Here is a 21,873-nt window from a genome sequence, read left to right on the forward strand (position 1 = left end):
ATGATGCTAATGATGACGATGGTGATGATGATGGTGATGATGATTATGATACAGATATCCATTTTTAGTCTTTTCGCGGTAAAGTATATTCACTTTTTCATCATTGTCATCATTTTCACTACCAATATGATCATTTTCCATTTTGGGCATCTTTGATATTGTCAATGCATCGGAGTCATTATGACTATCACTGTCCACATATCAATCATCACTGCTGCTCTCATCGCCATCATCATGTAATATGTCATCGAATAGTCATCGAATAGTCGTCTTTCCCATTCTTATCATCGACATCTATGTCCATTTTGGTAGTATTATCTTTATCCCAACTTAATATGTTGTCAATACTTCTGCGAGATATCCTATCTCTGTCCCATAATAAATACAAATATTACGGTCATCCTCATCATCCTCAGAATCATTGTGACTTTTTTTTTCGATTTCAGGATTATGAGACAATTTTCATGGAATCATCATCATCATCAACATCATCATCAGTATCGTCCTCAGCAAAATGATGATGGCTGTACAGTGTCGCCATATCATAGTTCATCATCACCATCATCCGCTTTCAATTGTATGTTGGCATCTTGTCTTTTGTTTTCTCCACTCTGGTCGTCCCTGTTCTTTTGTGGTTACATCTCCAAGCTGACGTCGTGTGTACGATGTCGAAGGTCGACGTCCGAACCTTAAGACATCGATTTCCTTTCATCTCTTCCATCCCTAGCTCTTTTATGAGGGGGTTGGGGTGTTTTCGTTTTGTGAATTGTTTTTTTTTTTTTTTTTGGTCTCCTTGCCACTGACTCTGCGCGGTCCGCTTGTATGTTTGCCTTCACGATCAATCCCCCTTCAAAGGTTTCCATGTTTTGCCACACTGTTCATACATAACGTTATAAGATGGCTAGGGGGAAACCAGGAAATCCCATCCCCAAACCGATTCCTGCTTAATAAATGCAAACCACGAAACATGTAAATCTATCCAGATATATTATTAACTTCAACCCTTTCTTTTTCTTCTTCCCGTTTTGTTGTTGTTGCTGTTGTTGTTGTCGCGATGAGTCTTCCGTTCCGCCAGAGGGGATTACAGTCAACTTGGAATTTCCCGGAAATATGAATAAATATGATACTAAAGCAGTGCACAATCATGTGTACAACATCCAACAGAGTTAGTTTCCCTTTATCATCTCAGTCAAGTCATCATTCTTTTTTACATAAGTCCTCCTAAGTATGTCCCTGTCTGTGTTCTAAATATAACGATGTGTTTTTCTCTTTCTCCTGCATTCTTACCAACATAACTACGTATAAAAAATGTTTTGCATTACATTCAATCCAGCTTGTATTTTATCACTTATTTTACATTATGAAATCTAGATTGCTTGCGTCCACGATGGCACATGCTGTAGTTCCCTCTTTTTTCTCCCTTTTTTCCTCTCTTTTTTCCTCTTCTTTTTCTTTCCTTTTCTCTCTTTCTCCTCTTCCCAATCATTTTGATGTCAGTTGACATCAGTTCGTTTATTGTGTTTTATATTGATGTTTTGTGTATTTTCTGAGGGTCCCATATCGTACAAGCTTTGCTTCTTAGTGGGACCCTCCACTTCCATCCTCATCCTTAGTTGACTTGCATTATACGCTTTATGTATTTAACAAAGATGTAATCGCATCTACTTTTCATTTTCATAATTTTCTTATGTACCTTTTCAAATTTTGTTCTGTATCACAAATATCCCGTGTATATGCAAATGTACATAATTTCTTTGTTCATTTTGATGGAGGTGAAAATAAAGTTGAAAGTTGAATCAAAAACAGGACAGCTTTATTTCTATATCTCATCCTCACAAAAACACGTCTATAATGCCGCTGTCGAGTAATTCCTATTTCTATTCACTATGAAAAATCGCTTCTCTGTATAGCTGACATGAGTGTCCATCATATTTATATGTAAGGCATCATTGTTGTGATAACGCCAAAGCGTATCGGTATATTTGAGCCTCAGCTGCTTGTGACAATTGCGTGGAGGAATTATCATGCAGGTGCATCATCCCACCCCCCTATGAATATTCATCAGTTGTTCGACAAAAGCAAGCAAGCATCTTTCGCGTGACGTAGCGCCAAGATGGTAGAAATAAAGAGGCAAAACCTGACGCGTACAAGCACCGCTGTTATCACTTTGTGAGCCTCCCTGAGCTATAGAGGCAACTTTGTAGAGGACAGGTGGGAGAAGGAAGGCAGTGATAGTGCATAGTACATTTCATCAACAACAGAGATGCTCTCTTCTTTTCCTTCCGTTTTTAATCAAACAACAAGGGCATTGACCGGTGTCTTGTCCTTGACGATGGTAAAGGCGGTTACAGTTCGTTATTCCAAAGGTTCGTCAGCCCGAAAATTAAATAAACATCTTTCCTTATTCCGAAGGTTCATATTCCGAATGTTCGTAAATCCGAAAATGAACTAAGATTCATGATTCCGAAGGCTCGTTACTCCAAAAATGAAAAAAGAGACTTCTTATTCCGAAGGTACGTTATACGGAAAGTAAGATAAGCTTGGTTGTTCCGAAGGTTCTTTAATCCAAAACTGAAAATAAAAATGGTTGTGATTCGAAAGGTACGTTAACCAGAATATGAAACAAAGTTCATAATTCTTAATGTTCGTGTGCATGCACCTTCTTTCAATTTCGCGTTAAAGAATGCTATACCATTTTTGATTAACACACAATATGTATAAAGGTAAAGGGACTTTGTGTGTTTCGAAGTAACGAACCTTTGGAACAACGAATCTTATCTAATTTTGGATTAACGAATCTTCGGAATAAAGAACATCACCAGTAGAGGTGACGAATCTAATTCTGATATGATTTTTTTTAATCACTTATTTCTCCTTTGGACGTCCACTCATTACCATTCCATTAATTTTTGAACAGAAGAAAGAAAGAAAGAGAGGCAGCAGCCTCTGTATGGCTCTTTTCTCGTTTGATTAGTTTAAGTGATCGCGGGCAGCAGTAGCGGGATTGAAGCCGGCAACTGACTGTGTTTTGCGTCTTCACCTGAACTTTAGTTTCTTGATGCATGCGACCTTGGAGATCGCAAGGGAAATCATACTGGAAGCATGAGGAATAAATAAGCATGAAGTCTTGTTTGCTGTTCCTGTGGAAAATTAACGAACTTAGTTATACTTATCAAGGTTGTGTTATTGTACTTTTTATCGCCTATGCAGTTCTGGCTTCAGCATCACGAATACGCTACGCTCTCCCCGCTCCAGACACAGGATGTGCAGGTAGGACAATTTATTCTACTATCCATCTTTTTCTCTCCCCATTGACTCTTCCCCCATTACCACTCCTCCCCCTCTCCCTCCTCCCCCCCCCCCCCTCACTCTCTTACCATCTCTCTCTGGTTAAACGACATTTACTCCTGGAACAATTGCTCCTGTCTTCGAATTTCTCCAAGAACGTTTGGTTATAGGGTAAAGGTTGTGATAGGGTTTTAGGTTTAGTATGATCCCAGAATTAGGATTAAGGTTACAGTTATTCTTGTAAGTAGAATATTTGGCTTACCATGCAGATTTTTCATGGTAGCAACTGTCGCAGGAGCAAATGTCATGGAAGCCCCCTCTCTCTGTTTCCCTATTTTAATGTCTGTTTATCTATCTGTCTGTTTACACACACAACACACACACATGATTATATACATTTGTGCGTGTACGTGTATATGTGTTTGTGTGTGTGTGCGTTCTACGTATATATTGCTTTAACTAGAATTACTGAAATATCTTCAGGTCATATGACAAAACATGAACAGTCTGTAGTTAATGAATCGCTAAAGATTAACCTACTTGTAAGTGTTTCTCAAAGCTTCTAACAAAGCGTTATCTTAAGAACTCGTTGCTTGCATGTCATTAACCTGTAGGTTATGTAGCTTCTTATTCAGCTGGAAAACTATGAATCCACCATTAAGTTGGACAATAAACCCTGTGTCGTAGATTTTCACTTAAATTCTTAGAAATGGATCCATACAGGTTAAACCCTATGCCACAAAACTTACCGGTATTTGTTTTCAGACGTAAATGTCAAAGGGCAAAACAGCAATTACATTAACAAGATCTCACAAAATGAAATCTCGATCGGTGCACTTTTATGCTGTTTTTTTTCTTTCATTGTGAACTCCTCAAATCCTTGCTTATGTTCAAATACATCTTTTCAAGGATCACAATCAAATACACTGAGTCCAAATACTGGAACGTACTACCCCTTCTTATCAAAGAATGCTCAACCCTTCCATCTCACAAGCGTACTCTTTTAAATTGCTTAGTTCAGAGCGCCAGGAACTGATATTAAGATGCAGTATGCCATGTTACAGATAGTGTCTTTTGTGGGTGTTTTTTTGTGTGTGTGTGTGTGCGTGCGTGCGTGTGGTTGTTGTTGTTGTTGTTTCCTCGTGATGTTGTTGACTTTTTCCCCTCTATCTCTCGTTCGGGTCTTTGTACGCACTATGAAGATAAACGTAACTCTGCTGGGGGTCGGTCTCCTTGTTACCTTTAGTCGATTCCTTCACGTTATTACTTTTTCCTTTTCAATTCTACTCCTTGTATTTGCTTTTGTGTAAACGTGATATTTTGTTTTAAACGTCTGCATTATTTACAAATTTTAAGCATGTGATTGGATTAGTTTTTACCACACTTTTAGGGTCTTTTTACAAAATGTATATATCACTGGCTTTTAGGGTTGCAGTATTTGCTGCATTCTGGTCGGTTTCGATTTAGTGAGAGGGATGAATGCAAAAGTAGCTAGTAACTAAAAAAAAAATGATAACGATGTGAGTAAAAGGAAGAGCTCAAAAGTCAGTAAATGAAATCAGTGATCAAAAATTATGATTTTCCTTCACGGGTTACCTTGACAAATGAACGGTAATTCAATCGTACTAAAAAGAGAAAGAGTGAGGAGCCAATATATATATATATATATATATATATATATATATATATATATATATATATATATATACAGGGCTCGACACTAACGGTGGCCCGGTGGCCCGGGGCCACCAAAATTGAAAGTCGGGCCACCAAATTTCAAAAAAGGGCAAATTTGGTGACCCGCCTCGGGCCACCAAATCTTTTTGAAAAGTACGTCAATTAATTCGTAACTTTTTGCGCCGGAAATTAGCAGTTATATTTGTTTAAAGGATGGATGGAAAGGACTGAATGAGTGCCTGAGAGTGAGTGTTGCGAGTTTGTTGAGGTTTATTTATGAGCAAAAGTATGTCCAACTTTCAATTCTTACTATGACTGGATAAAACTTAGATATTTGACTCATTAAAAAAAAAACAGGACTTTTAATGTTTTTTATTGTTTTGTTTTTTTTCTCTGGGGCCACCAAAAATTTGAAATTGAGGATTTTGGTGGCCCCATAGTTAGTGTCGAGTTAGTGTCGAGTGTTAGTGTCGAGTTAGTGTCGAGCCCTGATATATATATATATATATATATATATATATATATATATATATATATAACAGGCAGCATGTAGAGATGGAAGATGGAAGAGTAATACAAGAATAAATCGTTTCATAGGACTGAATCGATTTCGTGAAACACACACAATTGCTGTAGGCCAACGTATCGGTCTTTAGATTTGTGTGCTGTGGTTCTACTATACCTATATGGTGATACGGTCTTCTTTATCCAGGTTTGCACCTTCAGCGTTGCCACTGATATACCAGAGGGCCCTGCCATTATTATTTTCCTTCACTCTACCCATTGTATGTACATCTGGGTCGAGAGGGACATGGTGGGTAAAAACATCTTGCTGAGGACGTAAGCACTTGACGGGGTCCGATCGAAAGTCAAGAGTCTTATCTACTATGCCACAATACCCCCTAAATGTTGAAATGTCAGAGAGTTACACACTGTCAATCACAATTCGTCGTTAAATTTTGCCACGATGTTTATCGGTGTTTTCGTCATATCTTATAATTTAGAATCAACTTCCAATTTTATCTGGTTCCTTCTTCTTCTTCATCTTCTTCTTCTCTTTCTTCTTCTTTTTTTTTCTTCTTCTTCTACTACTACTACTTCTACTACTACTATTACTACTACTACTACTACTTCTACTGCTACTTCTACTATTCTATTGTGGGGGGGGGGGATGGCGCTGTGGCATAGTGGATAAGACTCCCAACTTCCGATCGGAAGACCCGAGTTCGAATCCCGTCCAGTGCTTACATCCTTGCACAAGATGGTAGAGTAGCGGCAACACCAAAGAGGCTACCCTGGGTAAATAAGACATATTATTATCATTATTATTATTATCATTATTATTATTATCATTATTATTATTATTATTATTATCATTATTATCATTATTGTTATTACTATTATTATTATTAGTAGTAGTAGTAGTAGTAGTAGAAGTAGTATCATCATCATCATCATCATTGTTTTTGTTGTTGTTATTATTATTATTATTATCGTCATTATTGTTATTATCATTATAACATATTTCTTCTACTTCCTCCTCATCCTTTTTCCTTCCCTTCCCCATCTCTCTCTTTCTCTATCTTTCTCTCTGCAGATAACTGGGTGCCCATAATGCTGGAAGTCTCGTATCCGAACCTAACCAACATAACGCACATTTCCGAGCGCTTCCATGTCTCGTTGGTCGTCAGGAAAAACGACCCCAGCAACATACTCATGAAGTTCTGCATGTGGGACAGCAAAAGCGAAAACCTGCGCATAAGGTGATTATGTCGTCATGAATTTCAGACGACAGAAAGGATGATTAAAGGGACATTCCAGACGATTTTCATAATTTCTCATCATGTAGCACATAACTCAACAACTTCATGTATAGATTTGTGAAATTTATTGTGGTTCTTGAGCAGAGAAACAATACTCTGAAAAATCTTATCTTAACAAATTACACTGAACAAGGATGATGACATAGGAGGTTCACATATTTCAGAAATGTAGCAGCGCAATTCCATTACAATACCGCTTGCTTGCAAGTTCACCTGTGTATAATCTATGCATGCCTTCTTCTTTTGTTCTGGTCCCTTGAGCCCCAACTCATGCATTCTTATGGTGACTCTGCCATGTCATCACCCTTGTTCATTGCAATTTGCTAGAAATTTTGAAAATATTCTTATTCTTCATCCCAATTATCACAAATTCTGAAACTCTGTCCTCAGTATAACTAATTTATAGTTGTTCAAATGTAAAAATCTGAAAATCACCCGATGGTCTCCTTTAACTTACGACGCTCAAAAAGAACAAAGAAAGCTAAACGCCCTCTTTGCTGGTCTGATGAAATCTCCAGATGCTTGTTACTATCTACTTCCAGTAAATTAAGCATGCAACGGTGGCTGAGTGTGACCCCTAATCAGCTTTTAAGCTGCAATCGTTTCTTCGTTATCTCATAAAAAATGGAAAGTTGTCTTATCTTAAGAGCCACCGATACCTTAAAATGGCAGATTAATTCTGAACAACATGAATGTTTTAATCGTAAAAGAATTACTATCACCTTTACATTATACCCATCGTGCTCGCCCTTTCGCGCATAAAGTCCCACTTCGGAGATTTCCAGTTTCGAACGCCCAAGACACGATCATCCGAACATATATTATTAATGGTGTCCATCAGTTAAACATAGCGTTATTTTTATTACTCATTCATGTTCTATCTTCGACACCACATTATTGTGATGGTTCACTGTGTGTAAAGAAGCTCAAGACTGCCAGTATGCGGTTAAAGACAGGTAATAGTACAATACTTCAAGATAGGAAAAGTTACATTCCGCTCCGCGGCATCACGTGCTGCATGAAATGTGTGAATTGAATTGAAATGAATTGAATTGAATTGAATTGAATTGAACTGAATTGAACTGAAATGCATTGAATTGAATTGAATTGAACTGAATTGAATTGACTTGAATTGAATTGAATTGAACTAAATTGATTGAATTTAACATAGTTAAATTGAGTATGTGTGTGTGTGTGTGTATGCGTGTCTCTTTTTTGAGCCCTGCTGTATCTTTATCTACTTTATAACTTTGATTATCGTATCATTTAAAACTTTGAATTCAAAATTTGATTTGGTTAGCTGGTTCATAGTTCATAGTAAGCTCATAGTTACAGCATTAGAAGAAGGGTCATACTAATTAAATCGTGTTTGCATGAAAATACGTTCGTACAAACCTATTTATTTTCTTTTAAATTGAGCGTTGATACTCTTGCAGTATTGTCAATGATTGTATACTTCTTTTATCATGGATGTCATAACATTATTATTTCGTGTTCCATAGTTTGTTTGAAATTCCATGCAACATTTCATTTCTCAACAATATGATGTCTTCAGTCCTCAGAAAGATTCCACACAATAAATGTGTTGAATGAATGTTTTGCACTCAAATCGATGAAAAGGGATCATGTTGGATAAAAGCACGTGCATTGATTCCATTCTTTTTGTTTTTGTTTTTGTTTTTGTTTTGGTCAATAGTGGTGGTGTCGTACCAGATGACTTCGGGCGGGATGACAGTAGGTCGTTTACGTCACTGCCAGAAGGAAACTATTGCGTCTACAGCATAGGCGAGGCTATAGCAAATTTTCAAAAAGGTCGATGGGACTGGAAAGAAGGAGGTTGTCCAAGTGGTTTCGAATCAGGTAAGATTTTACTGGAGTATGGTGTGCATAATATAGTCTCTTTATTCGGAGATATGAGGTTCAAATAGTTCCAGGAACATACGAGGTGTGTTCACACAAATGAGATCGTCCTGACAATGTCAGCCGCAGCGTATAAATGAGAACGGCAGAGCCTCATTCGAGAAACAAGACACACACACACACACACAAAAACATAATCGCATAAACATTATCCCCCAGAACATGCCCAATGTCATCAATTTTTAATCATCAATGGCCATTAACAGTGGCATGTTTCTGTTATTATCGTGAAAAGCAGAATAAATGTGATACCAAAGTCTTTTCAAATCAATAACTAGTCTGCACTTTCGCTTCTCTTCCTGTAATTTCCTGGTTTCATCACTAAATTGCACAAATTTTCAGGAGTAATTACCAAAAGTGGGTTGCTATAAACATACGCGCGATTCCAAGAAAGATCAATTTCGAATCAACGCAGCAACGTGGATAGGGAGGGAATTATCTACAGATGGTCTTGTGTATTTCAATAATGAGAGAGACTTGATACATGGTATGCCGGTCAGTCAAGTGGGGGTCATCCCACAAGACCGACATCCACGAATCATACAGCCCACGAGTTCGACATTGAAAAAAGGTCCATGAGTCATACAGCTCACGAGTCATACAACCCATAAGTTCGAAACTAGGTAAAAACAGCCCACGAGTTCGACAGATACAACACGGGGCTTAATGTGTCGGTCTCGTGGGCCTTGTTTGCCTAGTGTCGAACTCGTGGGCTGTAAAACTCGTGAGCTGTATACCTCATGGGCTGTATGACTCATGGGCTGTACAGTATGACTCGTGGGTGCCGGTCTCGTGACGTGCACCCAGTCAAGTAACATTAAGTGACACTATTCATGGAAGGCTGTTATACTGACATCATCATTCTCCGTTCCCTTTCTTCATTTCTCTTTAACTTAAAAGGATAACAATTTAACATTTTCATTGAAAGTAAAAACTGATCGTTTAACTCTGATTTCTAAGCGAGTCAATAATGCTTGAATGGACTCTTTTTTGAGTTAGCACTTCTTGGCAGACTATACGAATTACAAAATAACTGCGAAGATCAGATGTCTGAATTCCTCGTTCATTTCATGTTTTCGCTCTTTGATCTCACTACGAGTCAAATGACTAGCCTTTAGAGACACACAGCCTTGCCCTGTATTTCGTCTCTCTTCTTTTTTTTTTCCGGGTGGGGGGGGGGGGGGGGGCATATTCTTCTAGTTAACCTGAAGAAAAGCGTGTGACACCTTTTTTTTTCGTCATGAAAGAATTTTGGCGCTGGCACAGGATGTCATTCCATGCTTCCCTTCCTTACGGGCCGAAACGAAAGAACAAGGCAAAATATTTCCATTCTCCTCTCCCTCGAAGGCATCGATGCACGGTCGCTAACGTTTTGACAGGAAGGATTTTCCCGCCCGCGCCTTGACTAGGTATCGATCGCCGGTGTAGTATCGCTCGTATTCTCGCCTGCCTGCAGTCGAACACTGAATGAAGTCGCGTTATGCAAGGATGTCAGGGAATGGAGGAGAAGGGATGTAGGGTGCTCCAATGCCATGGAAAACAGAAAGAAAGAGAGATAGATAGAAAAGAAGAAGAAGGAGATGATGATGATGATGATGATGATGATGATGATGATGATGACGATGATGAAGGGAGGTGGAGGGAGGGAAAGAGTGAAGGGGAAAGGGAGAGAAAACCAGTGAGCAAGATGGAAAGAGAGAAGAGAAAAATACGAAGAAGAAGAAAAAGAAAAGCAGATCTTGAGAGGAATTGAGAGTAACAGTGGAAGACGGGGTGAAGGAGAGTGGGAGGGTGCAGAAAAAGAGAAGGACAGACAGTTGAAATGAGGGAGAATGAATGCCATAGTAATGTAAGATAGATAGATAGATAGATAGATAGATATGGATAGATAGATAAATAGATAGATAGATAGACAGATAGATAGATAGATAGATAGATAGATAGATATGGATAGATAGATAAATAGATAGATAGATAGACAGATAGATAGATAAATAGATAGATAGATAGACAGATAGATAGATAGATAGATAGATAGGTAGATAGATAGATAGATAGATAGATAGATGGATAGATAGTAGATAGGTAGATAGATAGATAGATAGATAGATAGATAAGGGAGAGATGGGGAGAGCATGATATCGAGATTTACGGAGAGATAGTTATAGAACATATCACATATGTCTACTTCCCGATGTTAGTCAATATCAGTGACCTTTTTCCTGTGAACCTCTCCATCGACTCTGTGATGCCGATAGGTGCCCTGTAGGAACACATCGATATAACTTGATGGGTGTTCAAAAAGTAATATAGGCATCTCTCACTAAGCGGAATATAATGCAAGAAGAGGCAAGTGTAGATGGAGTGTAAAATGGCTGCTAAGATTGCATGACGCATGGATGAGGTACACAAGTTTTCCCATCAACAGACACGCAATGCTCCTCGGACAGTTTCAGTATGTCTGTTCTTTCGTCGTGCTGTAATCTTGAATGTTGATTGAAAGACCACTTTAAGATACTAGTATCTGTTCTTACTTTATCTTCTCAATGAAGAACACGTTGCTCTTGAAAACTAAATAATGTCCATATCTTTCTTTGTGCGATCAAACCTTAAGTTAAAGAATGACAATTCGTCAACATGTTTGTTTGTTTGTTTGTTTTTTCTGCGGGGGTGAGTGTTAATTTTACCTCAATGATATGTTAAATCTTAATTTCAGGATATAAAGTCTGATTTGCTCACAATGGAGTTGATTAATGCCCTATAGGCAAGCTCTGGGTATAGTTTGTATTCATAGAGGGCTCTGTTTATTTCTCTCGTGTGCTACATGTGTGTTTTGCCTTGTCTGACTGCAGATGGCTATCACCAGTTTTGCCCCTGAACTGTGCCGCTAGTCACAATAGTTAAGTCCAGCGGGTACCACAATCATGCCAAAATATGATTCGCAATTTATTACTAAGAAAATAAGGATTGGTATCATCAGGCCAACTGATCATCGCATAAGGCTAACCTTCGATTTTTGTTCAAAGAAGCGAGACGGCAAATTGAGAATTGTCAGTTGCTGTCATACGCGAGGTTTTGTATTCCTGTATGTTGTATATATATAAGAATATAGATGATTATATATATATATATATATATATATATATATATATATACATAAATATATAAATGAAACATGAGAATGGAAGGAGAAAACGGTGCGTAGCTTTGACATTATTAATCCTCTCACTGTTCCTCCTTTTCGGAAAAGTGCAAGTGTTGAAAAGTTGGAGTCCGCCGGGAATCGAACCCGAGTCTTTGGCATTAAACGCCAACGCCTTAAACCGCTCGGCCACGGAGACGTCATAGCGGTACAGGCAGACCCAAGCTCGATTATCCGACGGACCAACCTTTCAACCCTTTGTACGAAAAGCGTCAGTTGCAGTTTCGGTCGGAGGAGGCAGCAATTACAATTAGAGTGAACCCCCGCGTATTATTATATTCCCATATGTTATATACTAGTAATAAATCAAGACATGACTGGAAGAGATTAAGCATTACCGTAACATTTTCGACGCATTACGAGTGTTGCAGGTTTTACATGTATATGGCATAAATAAATATGATATAAAACTTGTTATGTCTCCGTCAGGTATTGGTCGGGAGACTCCTTCTCATCCTCTCATGAATCAGGCCCGAGGGCGTAACGTAGTTTAGTGAGAGTCACGTGATGTAGTTTTGAGTCACCTGATATTCTAGGTCAATGGTAGTTGAACTTTATTGAGAAGAGGGAATGGATCATGTGACCCCAGCGAAGTGCGCGGTGAGAGCAAGATTGAGAAAGTGGCGATATTTATCGCTGGATCACTTACTGACTGGCTCGGGGTTTTGGAGTGCCGCTGAATAGCCTATTTATCCGGCTTAGGTATACGAAAAGCGTAAAACGCAGGCTCGGTCGAAGGAGGCAGCAATTACAATTAGAGTGAACACCCGTGCATTATTAGCAAGCTGTTATTGTCTGCTCTTATTTCACTACGTCATTCGAACAAAATCGCCTCGTCGAGTAAAAGTATCCACCCATTTGGAAGAGATAGGAATATCATACCTGAGAAGTCTTTAAGAAAATCACTTTTTAATGAACATTCAAATCGTATTTAGACGGGCTGTAAGTGAATTCATAGCCACTTTAAGAAAAGAAACGATTATCCTTGTCGACCATGTTCCTACACAAAAAGCTTCTCTGGTTGTGTGCTGCTCTTGTTAATATTACTGACTCCAAATCCAAGGAGATATTTTTACCTGCCTTCACAAGTTGTGTATGTCGTCGTCACTTTCAGGGGAATTTGTTTCAGATGGCTTATATCTGCAAACGCATAACTGTGTCAGAATATATCTAATGACATTAAAAGAAATATGAACACAAAACTATTAAATTCAGGAAATCTCATATAGATTGGCAATGTCCGTGTCATTCCATCATATATCTGATTTGCCTACATTTTCCCTAGTGGGTTCAGATTTTCAGAACCTTCATTTTAGAGTAAACGGAAAATATGTACAGAAATAGTCACCGTTATCTCTTTGTATATGACCTTTTTGCTAAAATCGCAGACTGCATATGAATAGGAGCGATTATAAAACGAAACGTTTGCATACAGTAATGGAATATATTACAATGTAACCTGTAAAAAAATCCACTAACTTCAAAGCACGTTCACTTATATGAATACTGTCACATCCAACTCTCACGTCTTCTCTTCATCTATAAATATTTCCTCCTATCTTATGTATCATTCTTGAGAGATAGTTAGTTTAGTGATTTGATATAACATCAAAGATAATCTGTAATGAATACGTCATGGAAAGTAGATCATACAGCTTAAGAATGACCATCTCGATCATCCAAACCTCAAAACGACGAAGTGAAAAAAATAAAGGAAAATGGATAACAGATTTTTCATCTATCATGTGAAGGACACTGATTATACCGTTCTGATATCCAAAAAATTCAACCCCCTCTCTTTTCTTTCTTATCTATATTGAGTTACAGTTTTGTTGAACACGTCCATTATGTTAATACCTATTTTGGGGGTTCGCGTGGAGGGTAAGCTCTGGCAGTAAGTTCACATAGGATATTCCTGGCTTCTGATGGAGCGCTTCGTAAAAATATTCGAAATGCGTATAGATTAAGGATGACGTGAGTACAATGCCTTATATTATGATTCAATGGATTTCGAACTTTATCGGGGAACCTTGAGATCTTAAGGCAGGGTCATACTGTAGTCCAGCGGGATGTAAACCCAAACAACAACAACTCAAAAGACAGAAGACGTTTGGAGAAAATCCTTCAAAATTGAAGTCCGTTTACACTCAGTAGATTCTGCTACACGCATGTATAGCATGTATAGTGTACTCACCGCTGACAGCTTATACTGTGCATAATATGTCTCTCAGGAACAGAATTGGAAGCCTCAGCGAATCCATAAAATGTTTGGTCAGTAAATCCATGTTTGCTGTTTCAAACTGAAGACACTCTTGACCTTTCGGGTTTCCATTGCTATTGTCTGCGTAGGCTTGGTTAAAGGCCGTCCCTCTGCAGTAACTACAAGAGAAAAGAAAGAGAGAGGGCCATGATGTACACGAACGGCGCCACGTTTTCTGAAATGTTTGTGTGTATTTGGTAGGGGGGGGGGGCAGTTTATATTTCTGGTGCCACTTCCGGGTTTCTTTAGTTGACAAGCAAAGCACTTTAATGTTTCATCGGCTGACCACAAAAGAATCGCTCTGGTATAACTTGCAATCGGCCAAAGCTGAACCATATTCTTTTTTTTTCCGGGTGCCGCAATGATCAATATTTTCTGAAGCAGCATAGAAATTTTTCCAATTCCCAGTTTGGTTTTCGTGAGAAGCACAGTACCACTCATGCTCATAAGTTTCGTTGAAAGAGTGGCTCATGCAAATGATGACCACTCTCATTTGATTAGAAATTAATTAGACTTCTCCAAGGCCTTCGATACAATTAATCATGATATTTTACTTTACAAGTTATCACATTATGGGAATACGTGGGAAGGCCTTGGAGTGGTTCAAGAGTTATTTATCTAATAGAACACAGTTTGTCACAATTAAAAATGACAAGACACTTTGTCACAATAAAAAATTATAAATCATTGATTAGAGAAGTTAAATGTGGGGTTCCTCGTGGAAGTCTGTTAGGACCGTTATTATTCATCATTTATATCAATGTTTTTTGTCAAGTATCTGAAGTTCTGTCCTTAATACATTTTGCCGACGATACGAATGGTTTTTTTTTACAATGATATTAATGTTCATGTACCAAAAGTTGATAGTGAATTGAAAAAAGTAACAATTGGGCCAGAGCTAATAAGCTTTTGTTGAATGTTAAAAAACCCCGAAATATATGCTTTTTAGTAATACTGTTGCCACTTTAAGTACAGACATAGTTTGGGATAACACTCATTTAGAACGGTGTTTTTGTAGATGATAAACTTTCTTGGAAATTGCATATTGATTATATTTGTAATATAATTTTACGTAATATCTAGGCGATACCAATAGACTAAAATTGTGTTTCCCTCAAAAATCATTACTTATGTTATACTCGTCATTGATATTGCCTTACCTTAATTATGGAGTTTAAGTTTGGGGCTACACTCACCAAAATTTGTTGGATAGAGTGTCCCTTTTGCAAAAGAAAGCTCTCCGCGTCATTTCTGATTCTCCCATACGTTCTCATAATTATCACACAGATGTATTGTTCGCTTCTAATAAACTGTTAAAAATTAGAGATTTTTTTTTTATTCAATTTTGGACAATTTATGTACATACATAGCAATAACTCTCTTCCTTCTATCTTCCATTCCATGTTTCTAAACGAAAAAATCAGACATTTCATGAATATCCAACTCAACTGTCTAATGAATATCATATACCTCTTATTGTGCGATTTTAGCCCAGAACACATTTGTTTATACTGGCCCAAATTATTGGAATTCCTTGAATCCCGATATTAAAAATGCCCTCTATATAGGGAACGGTATGATTTCACCCAACATTGCTCATTCATGACTCGGGTTCATACCCGGGTCGCTATTCTAGCTCCTATTATGAATATACTCATATCATAAGGTTAGAATATTTCCGAGATTATATCTCTATTACCTTATTCTTTCTCACGTCACATTTTTTTTTCTCTTGATATACTTATGACGAGATCGCTGTCTCTGCTGAACGCAGTTCGTTTGGTCTGTTCTGTTCTCTTACTGTTATGTTAGTTTTGTCTCATTTTGTCTCGTCAGTCATAGTCAACTCTCCGTTGTACTGTTACTCCTATTCCAGTCCCGTTACATGTTTATTTATGTGTGGTGTAAGTTTATGTTTGCTGATGTGTCTTTCTAGTGGGCTTCCAGACTTTTTCCTCGCTTTCAAATGATGTTTTGCTTCTGAGGGGCCCACATCCTACAAGCTTTGTCTTTTTAGTGGGTCCCTCCATTTTTCGAATTTTGCATATTGTTTACTTACTTCTAATCACGTGAGTTTTGCGACAATGTACAATTATCGTAAGGTGATACAATCATTGTACATTCTTTTCATCCTTGTGATGGAGAACCGTGATGTGCCTTGGTGAAACCAGGGTGGGGTGGAATAAAAGTGTCCATCCGGGACACGAGAGTTGGAGTTGGCAAACATGGCGTGAACAGTTGCAATCATTCGGTGCTGATCCAAGAATGTTTTGTCGGTGTATGACAGATGTTTTGTCTGTGCATGACAGGCGTTCTGTTGGTGCATGACATTATAGTTTTATGCACCTTATTTTCTGTTACCAATAAAGTGATGTATATTATTATGTTCTTGTCGAAAAATGAAAAAAAAACAAACTTGAAATTGAAATTGAATTCCGGGGCCAAAAAAAGTGGGCCAAAGTGGTTACACCCTATGTATTCCTATATGTTGTGCAAAAAAATAACAATGGGGCCCCTCGGCCCACGGTTCTGCCGGCCTTGACGTATGAAAGACTAAATCACCAGCAAGAACAAAGACCCAGCGAGAGGGACTTTTGAGATCCGTCCGAATTCCTAAGCGCACGCCTTTCCACTAGCGTTTGGTAACAAAAATCATAGCCAATCAGCAAAAGGCCATCTGAATAAAATGAAGCATAAACATATGAAAATGACAGCCAATGGGCGGATCGAGCAGTATTGTTGGTCAATGTGACGAACTGAATTATTTCATGACTGAATTGGAGTGGTGCTCGGCTCAGTCTTTCTCCCAGTCGTGAATAACAATCACAATCTTAAGAATATTTAAACACAGAGTTTTTGGTAAAAATTGACAAGGAAAATCTCAAAATTACGTCATATTCGGCATCAACATTTAGGAAAAATAATTCTCATTAATATGACATACTTCAAATATGTAACTGGACATTGCAATCAAATTTTAGGTTAAAAAATATTAATTTAATCAAAATGGCGGCCATTTTGGACGCCATCTTGGATTTTGAAGAAAGCTGAACTCGGATTTACGGGGAGTTTTCGTATGTAATTTTACACAATTTTCTAGACCTACCATGAAAAAATTAGCTTGTTCCGCAAAAATACCAAACTTTGGCATATTTTGAGCTAATGCTCTTGGACTATACGGCAGCGTGACAGCCTATAGACAAGACTAGTGTCAGCTAGGCATTTCCCTTGAAAATTTTAGGGCGAAGACATCGGTTTTGCTTCCCAGCCTGCAGCCCGACTGGACGAGGGCTGAAGAAATACAGCCCTCTATGCCTCCCTCGGTTTCAGTTTTCATTTTTTTGTTTTTCTTTTTTTGGTTTTTCGTCGGACATTGTCGTTCTGTATGATTTCTCTGAGTTGTTTGTCAGTAGTGAAATCATCACAGGACGTTGAGCTTCAATCTCTAAAAGCATGCAATCAGCTTCCTTTTTTAGAAGTAACACGAGACGGCATTGCATTAACGTTTCGAGATCAAAATGCTGAAGTTTGGATGACAGCTTTAACAGCGATAGAATATATTTACATGTCATGATGATTATCCACCTTCTTCCCTCAATTCCCTTTCTTGGTGATAGCTTTACAAAAAATTTGTCACAAATAGTGACAGATTTCTGGCAGTTGTATTCTTGTTTATGTATTCTTATAACCGATTTTTTTCCTCTTTTTTTTACCACTATATTCTGACGTCTCAACACGAAAATTCATAGGACTGGAAAACGTAGGCTGTATGTATTACAGGAAGATGATCATTTCAAGCTGTGTGTATGTGTGAGTTTGTGTTAAAGGTATACCATTGTCAATTTAATTAATAATACGAGATTTGGTCGTAAAGTCGCACTAAATCATTTCGTCTCTGTTAATAAATCGTAGTTCACAGACAATCATGGTAATTTTGTGTCAGTTCTACTGGTCAGTGCTGATAATTAGTTATAATTACGGGTGTTAGTAATCAGCCGTTCTCTGAATTTATGCTCATAAACTTGTGACGTCAACTCTGTCACTGCAATGTTTCGCCATACCGTGTAACCATGGTAACGTAGCAATGATATTTTAAAGTCGTAGTCCGTAGAGTGTTGAAGAATGCGCCAGCATGAATCGAGCCCGTGTAATCCTCCGCTTGCCGCATTTATTTCCTGATCATAAGAAATACGATAGGTATGTGTATGTGAAATTTGTGCAAATTTTACTCACTGGCACAAAAGGGGTTGGTACGTTCCCTGACACCGCCTTTTTTTTTTCAATGACACAATTATTTTATTTAAGCCTCTTTATACAGGCTATGTGCACTTGCTTATTTTTCTTTTTGGCTTTTAAACAAACTATATATTCATATATTATTGTGTTTTACATTGACTTCTTATGATTAGTGTATGGTTAAACAGAATTTATGTGATACTGTAAAGAAGTATTAATGAAACTGAAGTAAATGTAAATATATATACAGTAAACCTCGCATGAGTCGAAGCTCTCGGGACTGACGAAAATGCGTCGACTTAAGTGAAATTCGACTCTCGCGAGAGTCGATTTTTTTTTTCGACTCACAGTTATGTACATGTATTATAGTACATTTGCAGGCTTATGTGTGTGTGTGTGTGTGTGTGTGTGTGTGCGTGCGTGCGTATGTGTGTTTGCATTCAAATTTGTCTGTTCTTGAAGATAATGCTCCTTTTTTATTCTAAATTGAACATGGAATTTGTATCAATACTAGTAGTTAAACGTAGTTCCGAGAATGTCTGCGCTGTAATGTGGCAATGTGCATGTGCTATGTCTATGGTGCAACATCTCTGTCAACCTACCTTGAGACAAACACTCTCCCAGGCCCATCCCACCTCCATTGAACAAAACTATTCAGCCAGCCAGGCACGCACAAACAAGCTCCGCCCACTTGGCCTGTCACTAAAATATTAAAGCAGCGATTGGTTGACCAAGGAGTTCTGGCTTGACATGGATAAAGTATGGATGTGCTGTGTGTATGGATAAAGTATATGGATCGATGTGCTGTGTGTATACATGTATACATGTGTATGTATTCGACATGCGTGCAGAGCGGTACGGTGAGTGTGCATGCTTACCTGCAGCAGGCCAGGGACGGGGTTCTGCGACATGCCGATTTTTTTTGTTCTCCTCTAAATGTAATGAGAATGCCAGACAAATCTTTTTCGGCTCAAGTGATGTAAACTACGTGTATTTTGTACAAAAGGGACTGAATGTTTTACTTCGACACAGCCGAAATTCGACTCTCGTACTTCGGCTTATCCAAATATTTCTTAAAGAAAATACATAGGGAAAAATCGGGACTTTTTATTTTGCTTCGAGTTAAGTGATTTTCGACTCACTCGACGTCGACTTATCCGAGGTTTACTGTATATATATATGTGAAGAAACAGATATTTCACCCGACCGATAGTACTTCGTTAAGACGCCCACACATGGACGGTTTCACCCGCTCTAACTGTCTTCTCGGCCTGTCAAAATAACGACGTGTAAACGATCTGTCGAGAGCAGAGCTTCGCCATGATCACGAGTGACAATAATGTCTCGGAGTCACTGAGTTTTGAATGTCGGAGGGATATAAAGAGAGGCGGAGAGGTATTGAAGAGACCCTAAAGGGGACAAAGAAACAGATACGGAGGCAGAGACAGAGTGTGTGAGAGAAAAAGAGATGGTATGGATGAATAGAAGAAGAGAAAGAAAGAGACTGAAGGAGGATATATGTATATATATATATATATATATATATATATATATAATATACATATATATATATAATATATATATACATATATATATATATATATAATATACATATATATATAATATACATATATATACTGCATACATATATATAATATATATGTGTGTTTCTGTCTGTATGTTTGTATGTGTGTCTGTGAGAGAGAGATCGAGTGATATGATCAGATAGGGAGATGATTAGATAGACAGATAACTGATGGAACGAGGGAGGGAGACATTGATGTGTATGGATACTTGGAAGATATAATGAACACAAATGTAATATACTGTATTATTTATATGTATATATACGTCTAGATAGATAGATAGGTAGATAGATAGATAGATACATAGATAGATAGATAGATAGATACATAGATAGATAGATACATAGATAGATAGGTAGATAGATAGATAGGTAGGTAGATAAATAGATAGATAGATAGATAGATAGGTAGATAGATAGATAGATAGATAGGTAGATAGATAGATAGATAGGTAGATAGATAGATAGATAGATAGATAGGTAGGTAGATAGATAGATAGGGATAGAGAGTAAGAGAAGAGTGAGAGAAAGAGATGGACTGTTATCACCATTCACACGTTTATCGCCCTGTAGGAAACGTAATATTGAGTTTCTCGCGGTGAGTGGTTGACTTGTGGCTAGAGTTACCGCTAATCTAGCCACGATAGCACTTGACTCAATTTTGACCTCTTTCCCGGTGTTACTCTTTCCAACTTATTTTTGACGTTGTATCTGCCTTGACAGCATGCCATAAAAAGCTCCTTCGTCCCTCATTTATCCTTTAAGCACATGACCATGTAAGAATAATGGAAAAGATGAATATCTATGACAACGTAAATCGTTTATGCGATGGATAAATTTTGCTGAAGCATACGTAGTCAGGTCTTATACTGTAGATTTAGATGTGTGTATGTATGTGTGTGTGTGTGTGTGTGTGTGTGTGTGTGTGTGTGTGTGTGTGTGTGTGTGTGTGTGTGTGTGTGTGTGTGTGTGTGTTTTAGTACTCTACGACATATAATCCACAACAACTCGTGGACTCAGTTTGCATCTTAAGCATCAAATCACGGGATACGCACAGACGATTGATAAAATAGGAGTTTATCACTGACTATTATACTACACCCACTTCTTCTACTATTGCTATACCACAATTGTTTGGATATAACCTTTCGCCATTACTAAGTCTTTTTTGATCATTGTTTTTGTCCTATTTACTCGAAAAATCTGAGACATTCTACTTCTTCCAGTTTGTATGCGATCATCTCATCCATGGTACATCCTATCACCAAAAAACACCACCAGGCCACCACTACCACTCCACTTTTACCGCCACGAATACTACTGCTAGTGTCACCACTATACGGCAACTCTTACCACCATTATTAACCACTGCTACAAATACTAGTAGTAACATCACTACTGCCACCAACACCACTACCATCACTACCAAAATAACCAGCTACTACTTCTACAACATTACTGCAAGGTTTTGGTGTTCTACCACTCCAAGTAACACTACTGCCACTACTACTACTACTTTAATCTAGTACTGATACTATACTATCCGCTATTACTACTGCTGGATTACTACAATTACTACAACTACTACTTATACTACTTTTGCTACTACTGCTACTACCACTACTACTACTACTACTATTACTACTATGTAGTCTACTAAACTACTACTACTATTACCATATCACTACTACCACCACTATGCTTCTACTTCCACTGATACTTCTATTACTACGAACTAATGTATAATACTACAACTATATACTACAACTACAACTACTACTACAGTCACTGACTACTACTACTACTACTACTACTACTACTACTACGACTACTACTACTACTACTACTACTTCTCACCAATATTACTACTACCGCCACCACA

General features: G+C 37.9%; 1 protein-coding gene across 1 annotated transcript in view; it reads left to right on the top strand.

The window, feature by feature from the left end:
- Positions 1–21,873, top strand: part of LOC139712917 (uncharacterized) — a 95,875-nt gene that overhangs the window by 72,237 nt on the left and 1,765 nt on the right. The window contains exons 2-4 of the mRNA XM_071624699.1: positions 3,211–3,270; positions 6,563–6,728; positions 8,485–8,648. Of these exons, the coding sequence (XP_071480800.1) occupies positions 3,211–3,270; positions 6,563–6,728; positions 8,485–8,648 (390 nt within the window). The remainder of the gene's footprint in view (positions 1–3,210; positions 3,271–6,562; positions 6,729–8,484; positions 8,649–21,873) is intronic.

Source organism: Diadema antillarum, unplaced genomic scaffold (genome assembly GCF_040938485.1).
Source record: "Diadema antillarum isolate AM-2024a unplaced genomic scaffold, OU_Dant_1.0 scf00000042, whole genome shotgun sequence".
Lineage (NCBI taxonomy): Eukaryota > Metazoa > Echinodermata > Echinoidea > Diadematoida > Diadematidae > Diadema > Diadema antillarum.